General features: G+C 49.3%; 1 protein-coding gene across 4 annotated transcripts in view; it reads left to right on the top strand.

Annotated features, from left to right (window-relative positions):
• CCNT2 (cyclin T2) overlaps window positions 1-26828 on the top strand; it is an 89938-nt gene that overhangs the window by 30502 nt on the left and 32608 nt on the right. For all 4 annotated transcript variants that reach the window (XM_069616563.1, XM_069616564.1, XM_069616566.1 and 1 more), the window contains exon 5: window positions 8432-8494. In XM_069616563.1, the coding sequence (XP_069472664.1) occupies window positions 8432-8494 (63 nt within the window). The remainder of the gene's footprint in view (window positions 1-8431; window positions 8495-26828) is intronic.

Raw genomic sequence — 26828 nt, 5'->3', positions numbered from 1 at the left:
CTGAATGTGTGTAGTTAATATTTAAAATGCATCGGTGTACTGTCACTTTGTGATATATTGGAGCTTTATCAGTGTAACGTGGTCCTCTGTCCATACCAGAAGGGCTGATAAATGCACATGTCCATTCCCAATCCCCACGCGGGTGGTGTCAAATTCTTGTTGCTAGAAGTGGTGTTTTGTGCACTTGGTTACTAAAATTGTAATGAATTGGGTAACACCGCTTTTGCTTTTAGCCACACTAGGATTTGTACTGCTTTAGTAGTTTAGATTTCGTTTAGACACTATTTTTCCCAAAGTTCCACCGGATTACAAAAGAGAATGTACATGTCAAAACTAGACAATTGATATGTGCCTATATTGTACTGAAGTAGTGCATTGAATGTGAAAATAGCACTTTGCACTGTGGGGTCGAGTTGTAAGACCCTTTGGTTTTTCTATAAATTGTTTACTTTGCGTATCTTGCACAGTACGAGTGGACTATGAATGTGGTTGTATGAGGTACAGAATGGCTCATAGTTGTGTGTTTAATGGTCTAATCAATTGTTAGAGATTGAGTTCATGTACTTTTTAACAAATGAAGGTAACTTTTTATACACTGATTTTCATTGGTTATGTATGATATAAAAAAAATTTTGTCCATAAGTTCATCGTTAATAATAATTACGTAATGCTATGAGTTGGTATATACCCGTCGGTCTGTACACATTGTGCAGTAGATGTCGTTTAGATGCGCACCTCCACAATGCATGCACCAGGACCAACAAAATCACAGGACAATAAAGAACCAAAAATCAAACTACTCAACAGCCAGATATGTCCCGAAAACCAACTAACCACTCCCTTCCTTTTTCCCTACCCAGAAGGCTAGTTGAACAGCACACCTGAAACTTGAAATACCCTCTCAAATCATACTAAAACCCCAATACCAGCAGACCACAAACCACTCACAACACTGTTATCCTTATCCACAACAAGTGTATAGCAAAGCAATCGTAGAAGGCGAACACGCACGGATGCCAGTTTCTCTGGGTTCTGCACGCATCAATAGATAGAACACACACTATCCTATCCCTCTCTCCCTGTAAGAAATAAGTTTGTCTACACTTTTATTCCGGGATCCATGGCTATGTTATGTTTAATGTATTTATACAGCGCACATATGCCCAAGGGCATCGGCCACGTTTATACTCCTTCAGCAGAAGAAGAAAACATGTTTGTCTTGGAAGCAAGACGACGCAGCACAGCACCGGTTCAAATCCCGATCCCGCTCTTAGAAACCACTCGCTATTAAGCGCGTTAGTAAATTATTACAATAACAAATTAACATATGCAATTAACAGGAACAACACTTTACATTGGAAGAAAAACAAATACTGTTTGTAGTACAGCACAACCTCAAATCCCCATGGCCAATATAGGAGATCCAACCTCAAGTCATGTTTATACCCCCCACCCACACACCCCCTGTCCTCGGCTAAGGTCAAAACAAATCATTAGATTCAGCCATGCATGTTATTAAAGAAAATTAAAATGCAATTTTACACTGATATCCTTTAGAAGCCAAAGGAAACTGATTCAGAAGATGCATGTACCATGACTACCACCCCTTACCACTTCTCCCCTGTAACCTATTAGTAGATTGAGGGTGGAATTGGGACACTCCTTGGCATGCAGGCCAGTGGTTATAATAACAGCAGTCACCCTTTAGGAATCAGTCCCACCTACTGTCTACCCCTCGACCCTTTAGACAAATGTCAAGTTAGTCAGATATTAGAAATCTCTTGAAAACATAATTATTCCTCACAACCAATTTAGATTAAGAAAGCTTCTATGTTCTCCAGCATTGGATCTTTCATGGATTCACATGCTTAGAATATTCCCCGTCGTCAGACCGGGACCCCTCGGTACACATATATAGCCTTTTTCAAAGGAAAAACTTTCGACACTTTTGTGTCCTATCTACGTCCTTCTAGGACCCGCCTAGGCATGCTCCGCAGGCCGTGCTAGTATAAGAGGCCCACCCCCGCGGCTCCTCTTCAGATTTCAACCGTCTCCAAAGTAGTGGGATCTCCTCGTGTTGTCCTACTGTTTTGTACTAGGTTGCGTCATTGGATTTCGAGTAATGTCCTCTGTGTCAGGTAAAGCGCTGTTCCGTCCATGCGCGACGTGCGGCTTAAAAAAGGTTTATGAGGGGGACGGACATATGGACTGCATATATTGCCTCCACCCTCACCATTCGGCGGATACCTGCGACATATGCAAGGGGTTTTCTCAAAAAACCCTCAAAGACCGGAACAGACGCCTGGTGGCATGGCTGAATGATGGAGCGGGGGCATACCCCCCCCCCCCCCCCCCCCCTCGGAGGTGGGCTCCACACAGTCGGCGAAAACATCGCGCCGAGCGGCCTCGTCGGAACCGCCGGCGAAGAAATCTAGACCGTCGGAAAAAAAGTTGTCTGGAAGTCACTCCACTAGAGACTTCTCGGCAAAGAAATCATCCTCACCAAAAAAGCATGAGAAGGAAAGGAAATCCTCCTCTGGCGATCATCACAGATCGACCACGAGTCGAGTAAAAGCGGGCACAGTGTGGAGAAGGCGGGACCGCCAAAACCACCTGCAAAGTCTTCGTCGTCGAAGGCGGTCCAGTCATCGACCGCCTCCCTACCACTTGCACAGGGGGCATCCACCGTCCCGTCGACGAGGGCCTTGTCGACGGGGATCCTACAGGAGGCCTGAAGTCTTTGACCCGACCCCCCCGCCTCTCCCCCCCCCCCCCCCCCCCGGAGCCTTTGCTACAAGAACAGGCTATGTTGCTGTCCTCAGAGGACGAGAACGAGAGAGTTGCTGGCACAGCAGACCTAGGGCTACGAGCGGCTGACAAGTCGTCGACGAGGGCCTCCGTTACACCGGTATCTGCCCCTCTCCTCAATCCTCAATCGGTTTTGTCGTTGGATATTCTGTCCACGCTTCAGTCCTTGTTGCAGTCGTTGGACCAGCGACTACCCCAGGCAAGCCTGCCACAGTCACTCGTTGACGAGCCGGGCCCGTCCCGTCAACCGACGCATCCACGCACGCCAATCTCAACACTGGCACAGGAGGAAGGTGAGCTGCCAGATTCGGAGTCCGACAGGGGGGGCCATGTTGGATATCTCATTATCCCCCTCCAGGGATCCTACCTGGGAGTCAGAGGCGGAGTTGGAAAACCCCAGAAGCCCAGTTCACCCGTCCCCTCCGAACGACATCGCGTCATTCCATTCTATGATGGAGAAGGCATGCAAAGAATTTGGTCTGTCCCAAGAAGAACAGAAAAAGGATTGTTTTTTGTTCGACCACATGGGCAAGAGAAGGTCGGTGTTCTCGATACCAATACTGGACCATGTATGGAAAGAGGGGTTGCAGACAATGAGACACCCATTTTCAGAACCAGCAGTGAAAGGACGCCTAGAAAAAAAGTTTAAGGCTCCAGAGTCTACCCCCAAGTGTTTATCCTCCCAACCAACACCGGACTTGGTGGTGTCGGCGGCAGCAGCGAGGAAGGCAAAGGCACAGCACAAGTGCACGACTCCTCCTGAGAACGAGGCGAGAAGCCAGGATGCCTTTGGCAAGAAAGCGCTCTCCGTGGGAGCGACCACAGTAAAGGCCGCAAACTCTCTGGCAATTGTGGCCAGATACGATGGGGAGATGTGGCACAGATTAGCTCCGCTGCTTGATCATCTTCCAGAAGAACAAAGGAAGGCGGCAATGCTACTGGTCCGAGAGGGTGAGGAAGCCTCAAATCACGCAATAATTTGCCTCAAGCAAGTCAACAATGGGGTGGTATTGCGTCGACAGTCATGGCTTAAGTGTACCTACTTCAGGCCAGAGGTGCAATACAAGGTCTTAGATATGCCCTTTGAGGGAGACCTTCTTTTCGGCAAGAAGGTGGACGAGGCCCTAAAAGGGATGAAAGAAGATTCGGACACGGCACGTTCATTGGGTGCCCTCCAGAGTGGCAGAAATTACAAGACTTTTCGTCCCTTTAGAGGGGCTTCAGGTAATTCAAGATTCTCTTCTGGAGACAGATCCTTTGCCAGATCGGCTTACCCCTCCCAGGGATACCGACGTGCCTCACAATCGGCTAACCGTCGACGAAACTTCCAGTCTTCCAGAAAACGACCATCATACCCATCGTCGTCGAGAGACGAGCAAAATAAAGATCAGCAGTGACATACCACGCACCGTTCTGGGGGGGAAGAGTCTCAGCATATGTCGACTAATGGGAAAGGATAACGACGGACCAATGGGTGTTAGACACAACAAGAAACGGACACTCTGCAATTCAAACACAACCCTCCGCAAATTCCACCTGCGTTCACCGCTCAGTCCCATATGAAGGTACTGCAACAAGAGGTTACACTCATGTTAGCGAAGGGCGTGATAGAATTAGTTCCAACATCACAGAGAGGTCAAGGAGTCTACTCAAGATACTTCGTCGTAAAAAAGCCGAACGGCAAATGGCGTCCCATTCTAGACTTACGTGATCTCAACAAGTCCTTAAAGAGCCTAAAATTCAAGATGCTCACTCTGCAGGAAGTGATCCGCGCAGTTCAAATGGGAGATTTCCTGGCGTCCCTGGATTTACAGGACGCGTATTTCCATATTCCAATGTGTCGGAAACACAGGAAATTCCTACGTTTTGTAATAGGGCGAACTCACTACCAATTCACGGTTCTTCCTTTCGGGCTCAAGACCTCCCCCAGAACGTTCACAAAATGCCTGGCTCCAGTGGCTGCCTGGCAAAGGAAGCAAAGCCACCATGTTTACCCATACCTCGACGACTGGCTGGTAAGGGGATCCTCCCCAGAGTCGACCAACACAAGTCTGCAAGCCACCAGGCCGCTTCTACAACGACTAGGATTCGCCATAAACTTCGAGAAATCCTCTCTGCGGCCATCGAGAACGCTGGTATTCTTGGGGGCACAGTGCGAGACTGTTAGAGCTGGTGAAACTTTCCCTCGACAGGACCTCAAGACTCATTCAACAAGCGGCCCAGCTACGGCGAAACACCAGGATCTCAGTGAGAAAGTATGTTTCGGTCCTGGGGGCCATGGCATCCTGCATCCATCTGGTGAGAAACTGTCGACTATTCATGAGGCCAGTCCAAGAATTCCTCGCGGACCGATGGACACAGGCTCAGGGATCGTGGTCGGACAGGATAACCGTCGACGACGACAAGCTACGTCGGACCCTCCAGTGGTGGCAGAGTTCCCACAATCTGAGCAACGGTGTGCCCCTACAGGAGCCGGAGTTTCAGATCACCATAGTTACGGATGCGTTCTTAACTGGATGGGGAGCGCACATGGGTGCTCTCCAAACGCAAGGTCGCTGGTCTCCAACGGAGTCACTCCTACACATAAACGTACTGGAACTCAGAGCGGTACGATGGGCTTTGAAGGCGTTCCTACCACACATCAAGAGTTCGCGAGTGCGAATACTGACCGACAATACAACAGCCATGTTTTATCTGAGGAAACAAGGAGGGACACGATCGAGGACTCTTTCCATAGAAGCCCAGAAAACATGGCATTGGGCATCGAAACACAAAATTTCCCTCGTGGCTCATCACCTTCCAGGAGTGAGGAACGGCCAAGCCGACTCCCTCAGCAGAAGCATGGCCCAGATACACGAGTGGGAAGTGGACACGGGTCACTTGAGGAAAGTGTTCGAGAAATGGGGTCACCCCCCTCTGGACGCCTTCGCGACCAAAGACAACAAGAAATGCGAGCAATTTGCAAGCAGATGGCCCCAAGAGGGATCGGTGGGGGAGGCGTTCTCCTTCCCATGGACGGACATGTTCCTCTATGCTTTCCCCCCGTTTCCCCTCATACGGAAAACAATACAGTGGATACGCAGATACAATTGCCGGGTGATTCTAGTGACACCATACTGGCCGAGGCAACCGTGGTTCTCAGGCCTCCTCCATCTATCGCTGGAACATCCCATAGCGTTTCCGAAAGTCCCGTACCTTCTATCCCGGGACAGAGGCACAGTGTGGCATCACGACCCGGACAGTCTCAACCTTACGTCCTGGCTCCTGACTTCTTGGAGTTCGGCGCCTTAGACATTTCAGAGGATTGCCAAAAAATTCTACAGGCGGCTAGAGCCCCTTCTAACAAATCTTACTCCTATAAGTGGCGGAGATTCTGTGAATGGTGTAGAGGACAACGGGGCCTACAACCATTGTTGGTGACGCCGGAACAAGTTCTACCTTACCTGCTCCTCTTGGCAGAAAAGGGATTGTCCCCCTCGTCGATAAAGGTACACCTGGCAGCCATCTCGAGGTTCACAAGAAAGAGGCAGTCGTCTCCTCTATTCAGTGACAGACTGGTAAAACACTTCATGCGGGGTTTATTTCGAGCCTTTCCCCCGGTGAAACGTTTTCCCCCGACGTGGAGCCTCAACACAGTGTTGGCAGGCTTGATGAAACCGCCTTTCGAGCCTATGGCCACGTCCGACATAAAATTAATTTCGTGGAGGTTGGCATTCCTGATAGCTATCACATCAGCCAGACGTATCTCGTAACTACAAGCGCTGGTCGTGGACCCGCCCTACCTAAGATTCTTTAAGGACAAGGTAGTCCTGGCAACTAACCCTATGTTCGTCCCGAAGGTTCCGACAGTATACCACAAACACTCATCCGTGGTTCTGCCTACTTTCTTCACCACTCCATCATCGGCAGCAGAAAAAACTCTTCATAGCCTGGACGTTACGAGGGCCCTGAAATTGTACCTACATCGTACACAAGACATCAGGGCTACTCGGCAACTGTTCGTCGACGAGAGGAAAAGCAATCTCTAAACAGGGACTGGCTAGATGGGTCTCGTCGACGATTGCTTTTTGTCACTCTAAGGCCGGAAGGCCACTGCATGGACATCCTAGAGCTCATTCTACAAGGTCGATGTCCTCCTCAACAGCGTTATGGGCTGGGATTCCGCTGACGGACATATGCCAAGCGGCGGCATGGTCAGTGCCCCACACGTTTACCCGCCACTACTGCCTTGCCAGGCAGCATGCAGACGAGGTGCAGATGGGAAGAGCTGTCCTGCGCCATTTGTTTCAGTAAGGTAAGCTCTTCCCTGTGGAGATTCGGTTATCTACCCTCTTAAGGGCGATATACTTTATGTGGGCACTGTTATATGACTTAACTTATCCCTACGGGAGATATGCATTGTGTAGTAGGGTGAGGATATATATTGTTAAATTACATTCTCACCACCGTCTCAAGCGTTACTGCTATACAATCTATTCTAAGCATGTGAATCCATGAAAGATTCAATGCTGGAGAAGGGAATAGTTTCTTACCTGTAACTCCATTTCTCCAGCATTGGTATCTTTCATGGATTCACATGCGCCCGCCAACCTCCCCGTATGTAATGTATGTGATAAATGTAACCCTTCCTACTTTGGAGGGGCCGAAATCTGAAGGGGAGCCGCGGGGGCGGGCCTCTTATACTAGCACGGCCTGCGGAGCATGCGTAGGCGGGTCCTAGAAGGACACAAAAGTGTCGAAAGTTTTTCCTTTGAAAAAGGCTATATATGTGTACCGAGGGGTCCCGGTCTGACAACGGGGAATATTCTAAGCATGTGAATCCATGAAAGATACCAATGCTGGAGAAATGGAGTTACAGGTAAGAAACTATTCCCTTTTTCGGGTACAGTGGAAAAAAAGCAATTCTCTTCTAGGCCAGTTTGACCTGGGCAAATCAAGAGTTCCTTGCAAGAAATTCCAAAAACAATTCTTTGGTGATCCCTAGTTATACTTACTTCACTGGACTTTAAACTCTATTTGACCCAGCTCTGCTGGCCTGCCTTCAATTTCACCGCCCGTGCCTGCATCGGCTCATGGCAGCGTCCACCTCCTGACTTCAGAACACTACCTTGGAATCCTGTCGTGGACCGAAGCGCACAGGTCCAATCTTCCTGTATCCTTGACTGCAGCTCATGCCAATCTCGTCAAAATGCCTTGATGTTCACAAGGCATAGCCTGGGTTTCGCACAAGATGAAAGCACAGCAGCCCTAGTTTTATTTTTTGCAATCAGTTTGTGAGATCTAAATTCTGTTCTTTTAAGAAAAACTCAGTAATGCAATGGACAGAGTAGGCTCCATCAAATCTCATGCCACATACTTAGACGGCCTGAGTCAAAGGCACCCCATGTAAAATTCACTGGCCCACAAGCCTCTTGGAAGGGGCCAACAGCAATGAATGAAAAAAGCCTTGCAAACGCTTCCTGATAAGCCCCAGGTCTCTTGTTTGGAATTCAGAACCAAGGACTTGCTGGGGGTCCGACAATTGTTAAATCTCTTTTCTAGCATAATGATGTAACTCATGAAGAGCCCATGCTTGGTCTGTTAATTTATGATTGTGCTCTGATATAACCTTTTTTCCCTACAGGTTTTGAGATCACCATTGAGCATCCTCACACGGACGTGGTAAAATGTACCCAATTAGTGAGAGGTCAGTTTATTGTTAAAAAATGTGATGGTTAGTTTTTATTTGATAGACTGTTTGATTATTGAAATGCTTGTCTGCTCTAAATGCTCTGTGTATATAATTTCTAGACTTGTCATCTCTAGAAGCAAAGCATTGGGATGTTAACTATTTAATGGTGGTTAAGTAGGATTTTAGTTGGGGCCATGGGTATGTTCTTGAGCAGATGAGGGTCACATTAGTTTGGCCATGGAGTTTGAAGCAATGCAGGAGAGCAGTCAAATGCTCTTGCATGCTAATAGCACTTTGATTGGTTTGGGTGGGGAGGATTATTTCTATCACTGAATGATGAAGCCCTACTTTGATACTTTCATTTTGACAACTACACTGTCGAGTCTCTTGGCTACTGCTTTCCCAACCTGTGAATGTGTCTGGGGGTATCTCACTTGCATCGTACACCCACCATATTCGACCTCACAGAGCACTAGTCCCATTCTATCTATTGGGACATGAGCCAATGTCTAATTCAGAAACTTGGTTGAAGGCAGCCCTCGGTTGAGTTACTGGGCGAAGTAGTCCCTGCCTAACCACAGGGCCACTATCATTTGCACTGGGACAGAATCTCTCCATAAGGCATTCTCAGTTTAATTACTATTGTTGTGTATAGGATTCCGAATGCAGGGTTCGAATTTGAGATTTGATGAGCAGGAGCTAAAACCAGCTGCTGGGTGTTGGCATCTGCAGGAGCTACCAGAGATGCTCATTTAACTCTGTCCATTTTGTAAGAATCGTTTAAATGTGTATTGGATGTGTTCTACTTCTTTAACATTTGCAAATGCTCAACGTTAATGTCACATGTACATGTTTGGAAGGCACCAGTTGGCCATAGGAGCCAAAAGTGGCTCCTGGTAGCTATTGGTTTCAAGCTAACCAGGCTCAACTAGGGGGAGCTCAACTTCCAGCTTCCTTTAATTTCGAACCCTACTAATGATCATTTGGTTCTGCTTTTGGGGTATTGTCTGGTCCACTGAAGTTAACTTTCTGATCACCCCTGGTTGTGCCTGCTAATGATCAGGAGGGGAGGAGGTGTGGGGGGGAAAATCTCCAAAGGGGATATCAGCTCAGTTTTCCCTCTGTGTAATTGGCACCTGAATGCATCAATCAATTTTTGGCGTTATATCCAAGCAGTGCCCAATTATGTAGAAGAAAACCTGAGCTGGCATCAGACTGAACAGGAAGCCAGTTATCTTTGATAACAGGAAGCAAGATATTCTAGTACATACTATCAAAGACAGATGCTGGCCTGTTGGAAGCTCGAACCGAGCAATAGGAAGCATATTTTCAGTTGTCCCACCCCCCCTCCCCCACATATCCAAGTGGTTAATCGCGCCTCTGTTACGATTGTTTCTCTTTGTGGCCCACACTGCTTTCATTGCAGAAGGTTGTCTACTCCACACAGCAACATAATTGCTCCAGTTAAGTGGCACGTCTGAAAAGCCCCCTTTTCTTCATACAGGAGGACTGAGTACGACACTTCATCTGACCCGGTTAGTGTCTCCTGGGGGACTTAAACATTTTCACCACACAAGCCCCTATTGTACCTTGCCCCTCTCATCTAGTCTTTTACTTTTTTATGGGTGACCTTCTATTGTGTGGTTGAAGTTGTAGTTTCCTACAACAGGGCTGGGCTTCTCCTATGGGCTCCACTGTTAATTTCACTTTCGTGTACTTGGGTGAACTACAGTTCCCAAATAGCAAAGGGGGATTTCTATCCCCCTTTACATTTTATATAGTGAGCCTGCACACCCCCACCTTACCTGTAACATTTTGTTAGAATTAAGTTTTCCTGAATGGCTGGTGGCAGTTAAACTACTTTTATGATGACGTTTTGGTCTTTATCACTCGCAGGCTGTTAATTTAGCCTCTGCGATGCACAGAAGGGCTACCATTTTTCTAAAACGGTGTGCTCCTTCTTTTTAGCCATTTCTTGTGTGCTTGCGGTTTCTGAGGTCTTCCCCTGCCATTCTTGGTGGGAACTACCTCAGTGACTGTTTTGTCTTCGGCAGGAATCCTGTGGATTCCCTGACCAGGCTCCAGAGTGTCTAGAAATGTAGGAAGCGAAGGAGGATTCCAAAACTCTGCAGCCCTTTGTCTTCCACCTTGCCTGAAAAGAAACTACTCCGGGGGCGGAGGGCGGGGTGGATGTCCGATTGGACAGGCAGACCCCCGCCTTGTTGTAGAATGCAGGGAGAGAATGCATATGTTGTGCTGTAGTTGTGCGGTAGTTCCTGATAAAAACTGTGAACCTGGAAGCTGTTGACAAGTCGACCACTGGAACTGAAGAGGAAGACGGAGAGCCTGCTGTGTAACCAGAGCCTGCTGTAACCATTCCTGCCAATCGACATTGGGATCCCAAAACTGACAACCCCAACACAGAGCCTGGTGAGATCCACTAGACTCAACAAGACTGCATTTTGAGCCATCCTACCTCATAATTCGACCTTGCGGGGCTGCAATACCCAGGGACATTTGGCCATTGTGCGTTGCAGTCTTCCCAGTTCTGAATTGAGCTGAAACTTTGGTGGCATCCTGCTGGAACTCCAGAGACACAATTCAAGGTCCCCGTATCAGAGTGCTGGACCTTGCAAACAACGAGACTCCAACCAGCGTTATTCAGTCTTCTGGCTCAGAACTGCATCCAGCCGTGAGGAAACTGTTGCCTGTAGCTTTCTCCTGTGAACCCTGCTGCAAAAGTACTTCCTCCCGTCTTCTTGACACAGGAATCCATCGGCTGGATTTTTGGCTGCAGATCCTAAAGTCTTCCTGCTGCAACTCTTTGTGTTGAGATACTGTGTTGGCTGGGTTATTTACTTACACCTGTTATTTCTGTAAAAAATGTGGGGTGTTTTCTGTGATTGGGAGCCGTCCAGTTCACCCAGCCTCACTGCTGGAGTCCTCCTAGGGTGTCTTCTCAGAAGTCCCAGCACCCTAACTAACTTGGAAGTGAACTACTTACTTGTTCAGTCTTCCTACAGCTGGCTCTTAGACCACTAAGGGGACCCTCTTCTGCCTCGGAGTGAAGTCATGCAATAGACTAGGGAAGGACTGGATAAGTAAAGGATTATGTCTTGAAAAGAATAACAATCTTTCACAAGTGCTTACTTGTGAAAGAGTTAGTTGGTAACTGCAACACTGAGAGCGGACCGTTAAAAAAGTTCTTGCTTCTCTTGAATGTGCATTGTGCTATTTGGAAAAGTATATGAAGTTAATTTACTCGGCTGTGAATTGGTTGTGCCTCGTTCCCAAAAGTAATGCTGTTGGCGTCACTATTTCTTTCAGAGAATAGGTGCATACGTTCACGAACTGGGTCATTCTTCACAAGTCAGTACGTTATTGAATGAGGCAATAACAATTGCAGTGCTTGGAAGTTGAAGGAAGTCTGCATGAACCACTACATATATTTATCTGGATGACCACTACGGGATACGTCTTTCTTAGTTTCTATTTCAGTTTTGTTCTGTAAAACGCTTGTACTGGCTGGAGTGTCGGTTTTGAATGTCAGAATTGTAGTCTTTAAGATTGGAAGAGGCTATGAACCCTTTTTAGAATTGGTGTTAAAAACTGCTCTGCCTTCTCGCTTCATTTCCAGATGACGCACATATTCAAGCTCCCATCTTCCTCCTCTTATCATCCGTGACTGCCTGTCTGCTATTCAGTCTTAGTGTGCATCCAATGATCTCTGTCTTAATCCCAATCCCAGTAATACCGAGATTCAACCTATCGGGACACTGCTGCACTCTGGCCGCCCTCTATGGGCTCGCCTCCCTCTTCTACTACTGAAGCCAGAAACCATGGGGTCATCTGCAACGCCTTTCTCTTTTACTCCTCACATCTTGGACCTTGCTAAGAAGCTCCACTTTCAACTTGACCCCCTTAAAGGCATCCTCCCTTTCCTCACCTTCCCCCAGAAGCTCAATGTCTCGAGCTCTGGTCCTCTCCAGGCTGGATTACTGTATGTAACAGCCTCCTCCTCATCTTCTCTCTTTCTTCACTCCGACCGCTGCAACTAATCCAGACTAGGGCTGCAAGAATTATCCTTGGACTCAAGCCCAAGGACTGTCTCTCTCCAGGCCTAAAATCTCTCCACTGGCTGCAAGGATCCTATTCACCCTTTGCATCATTCACAAGGCTGTCTGGGCCCTGGCACCACACTCCCTGCAGCTTTCTGTTCCTAAATACTCTTCTTCCAGATCCCTTCGATATTATTTTTTTTGTACTTTTTTGCTCAATCTCTGCTAGTCAAACGCTTCTACAAGCAATGAGCAGGGGGCAGATCCCTCTCCTCAGCTGTCTCCCTCCTATGGAACAGTCTCCCTCTCGGTCTTGAACTGGACCACCTCAAGTTCCACAAACAACTCCATACCTTTTCTTCCTTCTTCCCTCTCCCCCTTCTGCGCTAACCATCCCCTGTTGCTGAAATTGGTGCCCTAATCCCTCAAGAGTCCAATAGGATCCTGGCTTACTGCCACCGCCCCTTGCACTGCCCTCCGGGCCCACACCAGCTTGGTGGGGGGGGGTTTGCCTTCGACCTGTACCTACCTCTTGGGTGATGATTTGCCTCTTTCACCTGAAACGTCTCCGCCCATGCACTTATGATGTATTTTATTTATTTTGCGCTCATACGCAATAGTTTCAGAGCGTGACCAGGCAAAGGGAACTGGGGACCACAAAACTCTGATCTTACTAGGCCCATTGACATTGAACGCACAAGTGCGAAGGGAGCGGGAAAAGTTCAAGGAAGGGGAGAAAGAGTGCAGAGCAAGGAGAAATGGATACATAATGAATTGATAACTAATAAGGCAACACAATGAGAGTGCAGACAGCAAGTGCTGGGTTAAGGCAGCAGACTGAGTAGGTCTGATAGTGCAGGAGGAAAAGAAAGGGGGGGGCTGTATGGGTACAGATACAGACCCCAGTGCAAGGGGTGGCCCGGAGGCATTACACAAGGATGGCATGGTGAGCAGGTACCTGGGCCCAGAGGACAGAGGGTGGCCAGGTGCACCGTACCGAAGGAGAAAAAAAATCAACAGAGGAGAGGGGTGGCGAAGGCAGAAGCAAAGAGGAAGGTCCTAGGTGCTTCCGGAACCAGAGATGGTTCTCCTCGAATTTTTGCGTGGCAGGGAGGCTATTCCAGAGGGAGGCCCCAGCCGAAGATCTACCCCCAGCTTGTTTCTTTGAAAAACGACTGACCCTGAGGGAGTTGGAGGTAGAGGAGCGAAGAGCTTGAGGGGCGAGGTATTTGCAGAGGGATAGCTGAAGGTATGTTGGACCCAGGCCCCAGAAAACCTTGTGGACAATGCGGAGGGTTTTGAATGTAATCCTTGCATCCATAGGGAGCCAATGGAGCGATTGCGGAGCTGGAGAGATGCAATCCCAGGGCTTGAAGCCAAGGACAAGTCTCGCAGTCCTGTTCTGGATAAGTTGCAAAGGGTGGAGAGTAGAGGAAGGTAGATTTAGAAAGAGGCTGTTGCAATAGTCCAACCTAGAGGGAACCAGAGCTTGGGAGACAGTGAGCTTCATGGGGAAGGAGAGTGTTAGGGAGAATTCTCACAAATTTGCTGATTCCCTTCACCTTAGAGACCCCCAGCAACTTTACTGGATTTTTGAGGACTTTTTTTGTACCTGGAAAGAGTGTGAGCCTCTCTTCCCCACTCTTTCATGTATTTTGATGTATGTTTTATACGTGTTTCATTATGGAGTTTTATGGGTATCTTTTCATGTGTTACACAGCACCAGCACCCTCAGTGCAGTGAGACAGGGATATCTTCCCAAAGGTTTAGATGCCTTCTCTGTGATAAACTGTTTGCTAGAGAATGTAAAGTGAAATTGACTTTACTAGTCTTTCCAAATTCATAGACCCATCCCACCCATCTTACAATGGAGTGCTGAAGGGGTTACATAGTATCCCTCCGTTTAAATACTCATGTAGCAGTCAAATGCTACCCATTCCTATTGAAAAGGCTGGTGGCAGTGGTTTTACAATGAACTACCATGATTTTTCCCGACCCCGAACACCGATAGCTAAAAATCACGGGAGCCATGTTTTTCAAGATTGCGCCTTAAGCCCCTTTGTTTAAACCGCTCCTACTCTTCTTTTCTCGCCATTTCTTTTTGGAAAGGTCCTTCTAGTGTTTGTCTGCGAGCCAAACCAGGTTTGCTCCCTTTGTTCGTATGCCTTTGTCTGGCTTCAGGACTGACGACCGCCTCTGCCGTCTGAGTGTCTGGGGTGGGCAGGAAGTGAGGGAGGTGCCAGAAACTCCCTGTGCTTAGTCTCCTAGGAGACCCAAATGCACTCTGGCATGATTGGCTGGCTGACTGTCCGGCAAGGACAGCCACCCTGCTGGGTGAGTGACAGCTAGGCTGGAATGAAAGGGAGAGAACTGTATTGGACTGGAATGCAGAGTTGACCACTGGAACGAAGGAACAGAAGAACTGGAAGAGGATGGCTGCTGCAACTCCTGGACCATTGGTTTGCGCGGAGAAGCCCTGCTGCAGGTCCGAATTGCCAAGTTCGTCTTGACAGATGAGCCCCTTCAAGGACGACTTCTCCCTTTGAGTTGGTGGTACCAATCAACCCGTAAGCCACCTGACCCCTTTCTCAAGGCTGGTTAGGGATACGAGCTTGTGCGCTTGAAGCTACAGCTACTGAAGTGACTCCATCTTGTTTGGTTTTTTGACGATCCTGTACAGTGCAGGAGTCCGCCTTCTTGTCCCCACGACTGAGGCTCAGGAACAGGGAGATCTGCAATAACTTCCAGGAACCAACAACTTCAGCTGCATTTGTTTCTTTATACTAAGGTACTGTGCCAACCCGATTGAGAGAACTCCAGTCTTGTGGTGAAAGTTTGTGACACGTTCTTAACTTGCAGGCCTAATCCGCTTGTGACCTGACATTTGATTCTTTTTAGCCTAAACTACTTCTGAGAACTTTTGCAAAGACTTCACCGTTTGTTACCAGAACTGCTCTTTCCTATTCAGAACGCTAGCCCATTGACTTTGGCCTGGCCTATTGACTTGGATCTAACTCTTCTGGTGAACTGAAACTATTAGTACTGTTAACAAGTATATGGCATCTAATTTACTTGCCCTGTTACTTTTGATCACTTCTAAGTAACTGAACTGTCATTATGCTCCTATTTCAGGGGAGCTCAAACTGTCAATCTTATTTTGTATTGAAGTTTATTTGTATATAATAAAATGCCTCCTCCTAGTGAAAGGTTTTCTAAATGATTGTGTAGTAAATTAATAAGTGTTTTTACCAAGCAACCTTGATTATAAGTGTCTACTTGAACTACTGTGATTGAAAGTCATCAGTGTAATTGTACTTGTACTGCTCACATTCACTCTTCAGATAAGCCTGGCTGCTCAGCTCGCTGCCAAAACCTGTGTGGTAGACTTATACCAAAGGTTGGTTTGGCTAACACCTGTAGTCCTAATTGTGTGTAGTGGTCCCAGAAGGTACTGCATGCAATTCTGCATAACGGAGAGAAAAGGCAGAGTACATTTGAGGAGGTGCAGTAAGAAGTTTGACTTTTTTGAGACATCTGCGATGTGGGCGGAGAAGGAAATGTGGAATCAAAGGTGACCCAGAGGTTCTTAGCATCACGGGTGTGGATAGGAGGAAGGCCAAGGCAGGCCGGCCAGAGAGTGAGGGGAAAGGATGGTGATGGTGTGCCTATGAGGAGGATCTCAGTCTTGCTGGCATTCAGACAAAGATAGTTAACAACACTCCAATCTTGAATGGCAGTTAGGCAATCGGAGATGAGAGAAGTAGAGCAGGTGGCTGAGGGCAGCCTGAAAATGAGTTGTGTTGTCTGCATAGCATTGGAAGTTTGAGCAGAAAGAGTTGCCGGGGCAAATGGTTAGACCCTTGGGGAACACCAGAGGTGGACAAGAAGAAAAATGATGGGAAGGACCCAAATTGGACCTGGGAGGGTCGATCAGAGGAAAGGTCAGCCAGGCCAGAGCCTGATCGGCGATACCCAGGTTACCTGCTGCCGTCCAACAGGCACCTCCTGGCACCCCCCTCTTTTATTCATTGTCAATTTTCAATGTTTGTTTGCTCCCTTGTTCCCTATTCTTTTTTGCAAAAAAAGGTTATGTTAATGTTAAGGACATTTGTACCACACCCTATCACCACCAGAGTGGTCGCCTGGTGCTCTGGAGGCTCTGAAAGAGGGGAAAGGGAGGGTGAGTTAGTGGGAGGAAGCTCGACAAGTGCAAGAGAGCAGTGATGTGCTGTTGGCAGCCTCAGCCCGGTGGGTCCGTTGGCTGGGCCGGTAGTCTTCGTGTACTGCTGTGCAAGTCTGTGTTTTTGTTTTGTTGTTGCAATGTAGTGAAGTTTGTGTGGTTTGATTGTGCTGTCGGTTTGTGGTTGTTTGGTTTGGAGTTTGAGGGGTGTAAGCGGAGGGGGAAATTGTTAGTGGATTGGTTAGTTGGCATTTCTGTCTCGAAGTGAGGCGCTGGGCTTGCATAATCGCCCTAGGTGGGGTGTGGGGGCATTTCTGCGCCTCTGTTCTGGTCTGGGCTTGTCCGGTATTCACACTCTCCTATTCATAACTGACCTTCCTTTCCATCAACTTCCTTCATAAACGTGAACCTGAACCTTACCTGGCATCCTTTTCCACTCATATGGCCATTGTACCTGCTAAAGTCCACAACTCAGTTTGAATGTGGTGATTGCCAAGGAACTCTGACAGTGTGGAACTTGGTAGCAATTATGGTTAAATGAGGAAGTTGGCTCGAATTGGCTGGGGGGGGTGGTTTCTGTCTTAATAGGTGTCACTTGTGTTGTATTTGACTTGACGTTGCCTGTCTTGTTGTGGTGGGAGGTTCTAAGAGCCAGGTTTTTAGTCATCTTCTGAATTTTAGGTGATCTTTAGTGTTTCTTATTTCTTTTGGGATGTTCCAGGTTTTTGCGGCTAAGTGGTAGAAGGCGGTGCCTCCAAGCTACAAGCTAGATCCCAAATAGATCTGGCTTCAAACAATACATTAAATTTGTAGAAAATCTTCTCCTACACATTAATATAAAAGAACACACTACATATATTCATCTTGAATGTAAATGCACACAATGCAGGAACTTCAAAAATACTTTGGTGTAATGCAACCATGCATTCACTTAAAGCATAATTTGTTATAAAGGATACTTTCCAGTGGTGACTAAGTTTTCCATCTTATTACTGATAAGACCATAACATGTTAGGAAATATGCATGCATAATGCTCCTCTCCATGCATCTGTGTACACAAAACACAGCAGAAGAAAGCTTTTATTATCACGCTGTGTGCTGTTACATTCTGAAAGTCTAAATGCATACAGATCAGCGAGCAAATGTCTTGTTTTCGGAATGCTTCTCTATTGCATGCAATTTCATCCAGGCAGATAAAAATCAAGTTTTACTGGTGTGTCTCAAGTGACCGTACCTTTATGCTCTCAACTATTGTTTAAAATAAAGAGTGATATTTGCAGTCTTTTAATGCGTGAAAAGGCCTTGGACGACCCTTATCTGGAGGCCTTGGTAACACGTTTTCACAGGGAATAGTAACTCTTCACCACCCCTCCTCCTACCCTCTCCCAAAACCAATTTTAGAACAAGTGCTTCAATGGCAGCAATGAACTGACAAGCCCACTTTTTTTTACACCAAGTTGCTGAGCACTGGAGTACCTTTGAAAGTCAGAAGTTATGGAGGGTGGTTGAAGAGACGTTGGAGTAGGCACAAACAAGTGTGTTAAGGGAATTGGGACTCTGAGCCGCTTGGACCGCACTTAAACCCTTCTAGTGACACAACCCACAATGCAGCTTTTAGCATTTGTTTAGTCAGAATTGTGTTCTTTAGGGATTCTAGGGACCATATTTTAGGTCCCCTCAACCATTTCCTTATTTTTCTTGTGTATTGGTTTTCTGATCAAGCGCCCAATCCCATTTGATTGGTTCTGGGTCACCGCTGAGACTGCACCACTCCGCCAATTATTTAGCCTAATACGTCTTGGGGTGCCCCAAGCTGTTGTCCATGCCCTGAGATCATTTGCTTCTGTGCAGCCTTAATCTTCTGTCCACCCGGCTGCTGTAGGTTCCCAGATCTCCCTCAGTTTTCCACTTCTGGCTTCAGGGTCAGCGCTTTCAGAAGAGCTTATGTTCTTTTCTTGGGTTGCTGGAATAGTCTCTGGCTTTGGGTGCAAGTCCCGTGGAACAGAATTTTGAAAACTGCACACTTGGAAAAGTGCCCTTTACTTAGTTTTTTTTGTTGGTCGTGCTGGAGAAGCTTTCCTCGTCCTCGACCACTGATGAGTGGCTACCTTTGGATCCTGGGGGGGGTAATTATTTGTGTCACCCTTTAGTGTCCCTCGGGTCTCAGTAGAGATTCTTTGCTGGTCGGGTCTTTATCACATTTCCCTATTGACTTCTATTGGTGGGGGGTGCTCTTGCATCTGCGTCCATCTTTAGACCTCAGACACTTCTTTGGGGCCTTCCCTGGGGTTAATAGCGGAATCCATACCTGTGGAGTTAAACTGACTTAACCTGCACTAAAGCGAATGGTACATTGACAAAGAAACCACTGTAAATGGACTGGATTCTACACATTGTGGCTTTCTTTGGTAATTGTAAATGTTTCCTTTAAATGTATAAACATGTTGATCTTGAAAGCCTTTGACTTTGGTTTAAAATTGTTTCCTACCCTCTAAGGCTTAGATGTATGATAATGTGTGCTTTTGCATTTATCTTAATATTGCACCTTGGGGTAAAGGGGTTCCATGAATGTGGAGTATTGTTCTAGGCGTTAGGATTTTTAGCATAGTTCTCCAGCATGGGGTCTGGCATGGATTCACATGCTCATGAATATTCCCCGTCAGGCTGGGAATCCTTGGTAAAGAAAAAAATCAGTTTCAGTTTCGTTTCTGAACTGTCTTTCCCCTAATAACCAATCACTGGTCTCTGGGTCATACTGCCCTCTACCTAAGCCCCTCCTCTGGCAGCCATCTTCAGATTTTTACCGCATGTTTAAGTGTTGGGAGTCCTCGTGCTATAGCTCCCAAGCTTTTACTGCGTTTTGCGATTATTTATTATTTTTTTCATTTTTTTTTTCAAAGAGTTTAATCTCATTTTTTCGGTCAATCGAGCCTCAAACTCCACCGTTTCTACTTCCAATCAACGGTGACCCGTTTCGGCATTTTCTACGCGGAGTTTTTGTCGGGTTCCGCTCCTTGGAGGATTCCAGAAGATCTTTGAGGCCTACCCCCGCGTGGACATGTCCTAGGACAAAGGGAGCACGACGCCCAGATCCAAGCTGTTCTGGAGCTGCCCTGGATGTGGATTGCAGAATGTCTTCAAGGAGGACGCCTCTACTGCCTTTCTAGAAGACAAAACGCGCATGGAGAAGGACACTGCGTTTTGCAAGAACATGTCGGAGCGAACCTTGAAGGATCGGCGGATCCGCCTCACCAACTTCTCAGGTGCGAAGAGGTCTGAGCGGTCTTCTAAGACTTTTGAGGGTGATCTGGCGACGGGGCCCAACAAAAGGCAAAGCACTGCGAGTCAGCGGGCACCAGGAGCGCCGAACGATCGGGCTCCTCAGCTGCCAGGCAGGGCGCACTTTCGTTGACGCCATCAACCACGAGCAAACGCTCTGGCTCGCGGAAGAGGAAGTCTGAGAACCCGGGTAAGCTTCGGGAGAAGTCCCGGTCGATCCCGACGGAGACAGCCGAGGGGGAGTGAGGCAGTGACCCCCCACCCCCTCAAGGTGAAGTCCTCAAGCACGTCCAAAGTTGTGATGGCCTTGATTCACCCGGCTAAGGCCTCTATCGAGGGAGTCGTGGTGGCCCTGGCGAAGCCTGTGGAGGCTATCCCAGTGGAGGCGACCTCAGGGGCCCAGAGTTTCCCTGCCACCGCAGAGGGAATCCTCTTTTCAACCCATCAATAAGACCCCCGTGAGAACCCCGGTGGAAAAAAGGGGGGGGGGGCAGTGGCCATCACGGACATGGATACAGCCTCTGAAGAGGAGCTGGCTGGAGTCATGAAGATCCTGAACAAGGTCCAGTCCCACGGGAGGGATCCCGATGAGGCGTTAGAAGAAATCGACGGTGGTGCTGACGAGGTTCCCGTGGAGGCGGAGGTTTCCACTCTCCAACCGATGCGCTCGTCGCAGCCGGTACCTGGGCCACAGGACAACTCGAGGGCAATCTTGATGGCGATCCAGGCCTTGTGTACAGAGATGAGGACAAGGTTGCCCTTACCCCCAGCGGACGACCCAGCGGAGCCTGGACCGTCGGGAAGCCCTCCAAGCAAGCGGAGCAGAACTCGTCCCCCACTGCCCTTTCAGCCGGCACGGCTATCACACCCTTCATCTCCTTCCCCGGATCCGAGGGATGACACGGGAACGGAGACGGCCACGACGGGGACGGATGACGACGGTGGTGACGACGGGATGGGCATTGCATCACCACCTCCTCAGGCCTCCCCGCCCGACGAAATTGGCTCCTTCCACGCCATGATCACCAGGGCATCCGAGGTCTTCCAGCTCTGCCCCGAAGAACAGAAGAAGGAAGGTTTCCTATATCAACGGCATGAGGCCAAGAGGAAGATGGTCCTCTCGGTCCCATTAATGGACGACATCTGGGGCGAGGGGCTGGCGCTCCTGAAGAACCCGTCCACGACCCCTGCCAAGAGAGACCAGTACGAGAAGTACTGGGTCCCGGATTCCACCCCCATGTGCCTTAGGGCGCAGCCGACCCCGGATTCGGTCGTCTCAGCGGCGGCCAAGAAGAAAGCGGCGGGGGCGACGGCTTCAATTTCGACCTCCCCGCCGGACGGCGAAGGGAAGAAACTGGACACCATGGGGCGATGGAGTCGTCATGTCGTCGGCGACGACGATTAAAGCAGACCAACGCCCTCGCGATTGTGGCCCGCTATGACCGGGAGCTGTGGTTTAAGATCGCTCCCCTGCTGGACTTCCTCCCGGACAACAAGAGGGCTGAGGCCCTGGAGATTCTGCAGGAAGGCGAGGTGGCGTCTAACCACGCCATAACGGCCACGGACATTGCTGACAACGGTTTCTGCTAGATGGGCAACAGTGTTTGCCTTTGCCGGCGTGGTTGGCTGAAGGCAACCGATTTCCGCCAGAACGTGCAAACCAGAGTTTTGGACATGTCTTTCGACGGGAACAACCTATTTGGCAAGACCGTGGACGAGTCACTGCAGGCCATCAAGGCCGACACAGAGACGGCGCGGGCCTTGGGAGTTTTGCAGCGACGGCGGCTGCCCTTTCGGAACTCCGGAGGCAAGCAAGGTGCCTCCAAAGGATTCGGCGGCGGCTCCTCGACGTACCGCCAGGCGGCACGCTCCTCGTCGCAGGAGGCCTACAGAGGACACGGCAAGACAGGAGGATCTCGTCGTCAAGGAGGCCTAGGCGGCAAGACCGCTACCAAGCAGGATTGACCCGGCCGTAGCGTCATGCCCTCACCTGAGCACCCCGGTGGGAGGCCGGCTGGCGAAGTTCGTCAGCGTGTGGGAGTCCATCTCCACTGACCGATGGGTGCTGGATGCCCTGGCTCGCGGGCACACTCTAGTTTCTAAAGAAGTGCCCCCGCATTCCACCCGTGGCCAGGAAGGAAAACCACGTCCCTCAACTGCTGCTGGAAGTAAGGGCGATGCTGAAGAAAGGAGCCATCAAGCTTGTCCCAAAGAGGCTCCTGGGCTCTGGAGTGTACTCATGATACTTCCTCGTAAGAAAGAAGACTGGCGGCTGGCGACCCATCCTGGACCTTCATTGTTTAAATAAGTATATCAAGTCCCAGAAGTTCCGGGTGGTCACTCTCCAGTACTGGGGCAGCCGGGGGAGGGCAACTTCCTGTCGTCGCTGGACTTGGAGGATGCCTACTTCCACATCCCCATTCTAAAAGGACACCAAACGTTTCTCAGATTCGTAGTCCAAGGATGGCACTACCAGTTAAAGGCCCTCCCCTTTGGATTGAAGTTGGCGCCCAGGGTATTCACCAAGTGCCTAGCACCAGTGGATGCGCCTGCAGGGGATCCACGTCTACCCCTACCTGGACGATTGGCTCATCCGAGCAAGCACAAGAGAACCCGCTGTCAAGCACACAACGAAGACAGTCCAGCTGCTCACGCATCTGGGATTTTCCATCAACTTTGCGAAATCCCACTTGGTTTCGTCGCAAGTCGCACTGTTCCTGGGAGCCAGGCTCGACACAGTTGCACGATTGGCCTTGCCGTCGGAGGAAAGGACAAAGGCCATCCTGGGCAAGGTGCAACGGCTGTCGACCATGGACGTGGCCAGGGTGAGGTCCATCAAGTCCCTTCTCTGCATGATGTCCTCGTGCGCCTGTGTAGGCTGCGGATGCGTCCACTGCAAGAGTTCCTCGACGCCCGTTGGATGCAAGCGTTGGGCCGCTTCGAAGACAGGATCTCGCTCAATGAGACCTTCCACCAAGCGATCCGGTGGTAGGGCACCCGCGCGCATCTCGCGGCGGGTATGGACTTCCAGACCCCGGCACATCAGGAGACGGTGACAACGGATGCCTCCCTGGAGGGATGGGGAGCGCACACTAGAGATCTCCACACAAGAGGCCTTTGGCTCCCGGAGGAGAGGTCACTACACATCAACGTCCTGGAGCTCCGAGCAGTGTTCTGGGCCCTGAGGTCGTTCCTCCCGTCCCTCAAGGGCAAGGTGTTGAGGATCTTCACCGACAACTCTACCACAATGTTCTACATCCGGAAGTAGGGAGGCACCAGATCCCCAGCCCTATCCAAGGAGGCCCAGGATCTGTGGCACTGGGCCGTCGCCCAAGGGATGTTTCTGGTACCCTTCCACCTGGCAGGAATAAAGAACATCATCGCCGACTCACTCAGCAGGGAGCTACGCTCGTTCCATGAGTGGGAACTGCGACTGGATCAAGTGGATCTGTTATTCCACCGATGGGGCAATCCCCAGATCGACTTATTCGCAATGGCGACGAACGCCAAGTGCCGGAGTTTCGCCAGCAGGTTTCCCCTGTCAGGGAGCATGGGCAATGCCTTCTCATTCCCCTGGGACGGCCTGTTCCTCTTTTTTCCCGCTGTTGCCATTGCTGCTGCGACTCATCAACCAACTCAGACGGTCCCAGTGCAGGATGATCCTTGTCGCGTGGGCGAGACAGATCTGGTTCCCGGACCTTCTGGACATGTCAGCGTCCCCCCCCAGTCAAACTGCCGACAGACGCGGATCTCCTCTCCAGAGGAGGCGCCAACCTCCACCACGACCCGGGGTTGCTGAACTTGCAGGTACAATATCCCGGCGGACTGCAAGGAGGTGCTTTCAAAGCCCAGGGCGTCCTCAACTCTCAAGTGCTATGGACACAAATGGAAGAGGTTTTCTGTCTGGTTCCGGGCAGAGAAGGTTAACCCTCTGCGGATTACGGCCCCTCAAGTGCTGCCGTACTTGCCCAAGGGGGGGGGGGCTGGCCCATGCCTCCATCAAGATCCATCTGGCGGCTATCTCCCGCTACACCAGAACTCCGGTGCGCTTATCCCTGTGGTCACATCACCTGGTGAAGGAGTTCATGAAGGGACTGTTCCGATCCTTCCCGCCGGTGAAGGCTCCGGCCCCGGCGTGGGAGCTCAACGTGGTGCTGACCAGGCTCATGGGGCCGCCATTCGACCCTCTGCATTCGGCACCATTGAAGTTCCTGCGGTGGAAAACAGGGTTTCTTGTGGCCATCACGTCCGCACGATGAGTGGGTGAGAACCAGGCCCTCTCTTGCAAGCGCCCATACCTGACTTTCCACGAGACGGGGGTGGTGTTGAGGACGCACCCCTCCATGCCCAAGGTGCCATCGGACTTCCATCTCAACAAGCTCTTGGTGTTGCCCGTTTTCTTCCCATCGCCTTCGTTGCCGACCAAGAGGACTTTGCACTCGCTGGATGTAGCTAGAGCGCTGAAGTTCTATGTGGACTGTACGAAGAGTTTTTGTAAGACATCATAGCTGTTTGTGAACTTTGGTCCTGTGACCCAAGGGAAGGCCCTCTCAAAAGGCTTCAATTTCCCGATGGCTCTCCGGCTGCATCATGCACTGTCACCGGTTGGTAAATCGACCGTTGCCCGGCCGTCTGAGAGCCCATTCGACCAGGGCGATTGCTGCTACCACAGCGTTCCTATCTGGTGTGCCCCTTCTGGACATCTGCAGGGCTGCTACATGGAGGTTGACGCACACCTTCATGAGATTCTACTGCGTCGACCGGGATTCCAGGGAGGAGTCCAGAGTCGGCCAAGCAGTGCTGTGTAACCTGTTCGCCTGAAGGTGGGCCTGGTGAGGAGGTAAGGATGCTTAATGTTAAGTTGTTGAAATGCTTAATGTTGAGCCTTGCCACCTCCCGTGGTTGTGCATGTGTGTAGTGCTATGTATTCTTGTATTCATGAGCATGTGAATCCATGCCAGACCCCATGCTGGAGAAGGAACAAGGTACTTACCTGTAACTGTTGTTCTCCAGCATGGGTCTGCATGGATTCACATGCAAATCCTCCCTCCTACCCCTCTGCGGCTCTTCACTTGGTCCTACTGCCACTTTACGTGCTACCAAATCCGAAGATGGCTGCCAGAGGATGGGCTTATGACCCAGAGACCAGTGATTGGTTTTTATTAGAAAGACAGTTCAGAAACGAAATTGAAACTGATTTTTTTTCTTTACCGAGGATTCCCAGCCTGACAGGGAATATTCATGAGCATGTGAATCCATGCCAGACCCATTCTGGAGAACAAGTTACAGGTAAGTAACGTTCCTTTTCCTCACTGGTCAAATAATTGGTTTCCCTTTTTCTCCATACCCACTCTACGTGTGTTACAGGGATTGAAATAAGGGTTTGTTGAGCAGCAAGTAAAAGCAGTTCCTGCGTATCTGGCCTCACCCAGTAAGAAGGTACAACCTCTGGGGAACAGAATAGCTGGCCACCAATCTTAACTTTCACAAATTCGAGGCAAACATATAACCTTCTGTCCATTAAATGTGCCCTATTTCTAGATGTGTCCTGGTGTCCCTTCAGACGCATTCCCAAACAGATAGTTGATGTCGTATGGCTACATTTCTATAGCACTAGTTGACCTGAAGAGACAGAAGTAGCCTTTGGCAAGCTAATCAGGATTGTTGGGTTACAAGCAGGAGCTCCTGGCCAATTCAAACCCTGTTTTCCAGCTGGCCACCAGGTCTGTGGCCTCGCCACGTTATACCAGGGTTGGTATGTCTCTTTAGGGCACTGCATGCCCCAACGTGTGCTCTGTTTTTAGGATTTGTGCTCCCCTTACTCTCAACTCTTCTGCACCCCCACGCCCCTGTTTATGTTGCGTGCCTGCCCCGGTTAGTGGGCCCACGCATAGACATTTGGGTTAGAGTCCCTTAGAGACATTGCTGTTTTCATTACTGGGATTTTCAATACTCTGTATTATTCCCGAAGTTCTAATATTGATGTCATAGAATATTGTGTCCTCAGTTAATCAGTCAGGTTTACTTTCTAGAGATGTGTGTGGACTAATGTACCTTTTCTGCCCACTACCTCCACGAGATTTGAGCCACGTGGCTCTCTCCATGTTAACTACCTTCCATTACGTTTCAGATGTTAGCCTCCCCTTTATAGTTAGTGGTTGTAGCGCCCTCAAAGGGTGGTACAAAATTGCCTTAACAGCACTCTATGGACTTCAAACTGATTACCTGCCTATTCGGCTATCTCAACATAGTTGTGCACCAGTGAAGAGCGCTGATGTCCCGAATAGAGTGCCAGCTGGCCGCTGTGGAAGTATCCGACTCGCCATTCAGGGTACCGTCGCGACAAAACTTGACCTATTCTTACAGATATTTGACCCAGCAGAAGCATTGTTTTAACGCCGCTCGACCAGTGGCTTGTTGTGGCCCACCAACTCATTTTCTTGAGCACTGTAATCCACAGAGCGCCCTGTTTGAGGTTGATTACTCAGACTTACAGCTGAATCGGTACGATTCTGCTCTGTCAACACCCATCAACCACGGGAAAGCATGATGAAACCCAGCTCTACGCTATCAAGCAATCAAGGCAAAGAATGAAGGTACTCTGATCTATGACATTTATAACGTGCCTACATACTTAAGTGTTTCAAGGCGCGACGAGGCAAGGGAGGGGAAACAAAGGGAGGGTTAGGTATTGCTAGTGTTAATTGCTTGCATTTTATTTAAGTGTTTTACGTGAACCTTGTTTGGACATTACTTTATTTTTGAGTCTTTGTACTATTGCTGTTGGGGATTCTCCTGTTGACTGCTTGCACGCTTCCTGGAGCTATAGCC

The sequence above is a fragment of the Ambystoma mexicanum genome, chromosome 9, assembly GCF_040938575.1.
Source record: "Ambystoma mexicanum isolate Mex_15411 chromosome 9, UKY_AmexF1_1, whole genome shotgun sequence".
NCBI lineage: Eukaryota > Metazoa > Chordata > Amphibia > Caudata > Ambystomatidae > Ambystoma > Ambystoma mexicanum.
This window is presented reverse-complemented; position numbering and strand designations above follow the sequence as displayed.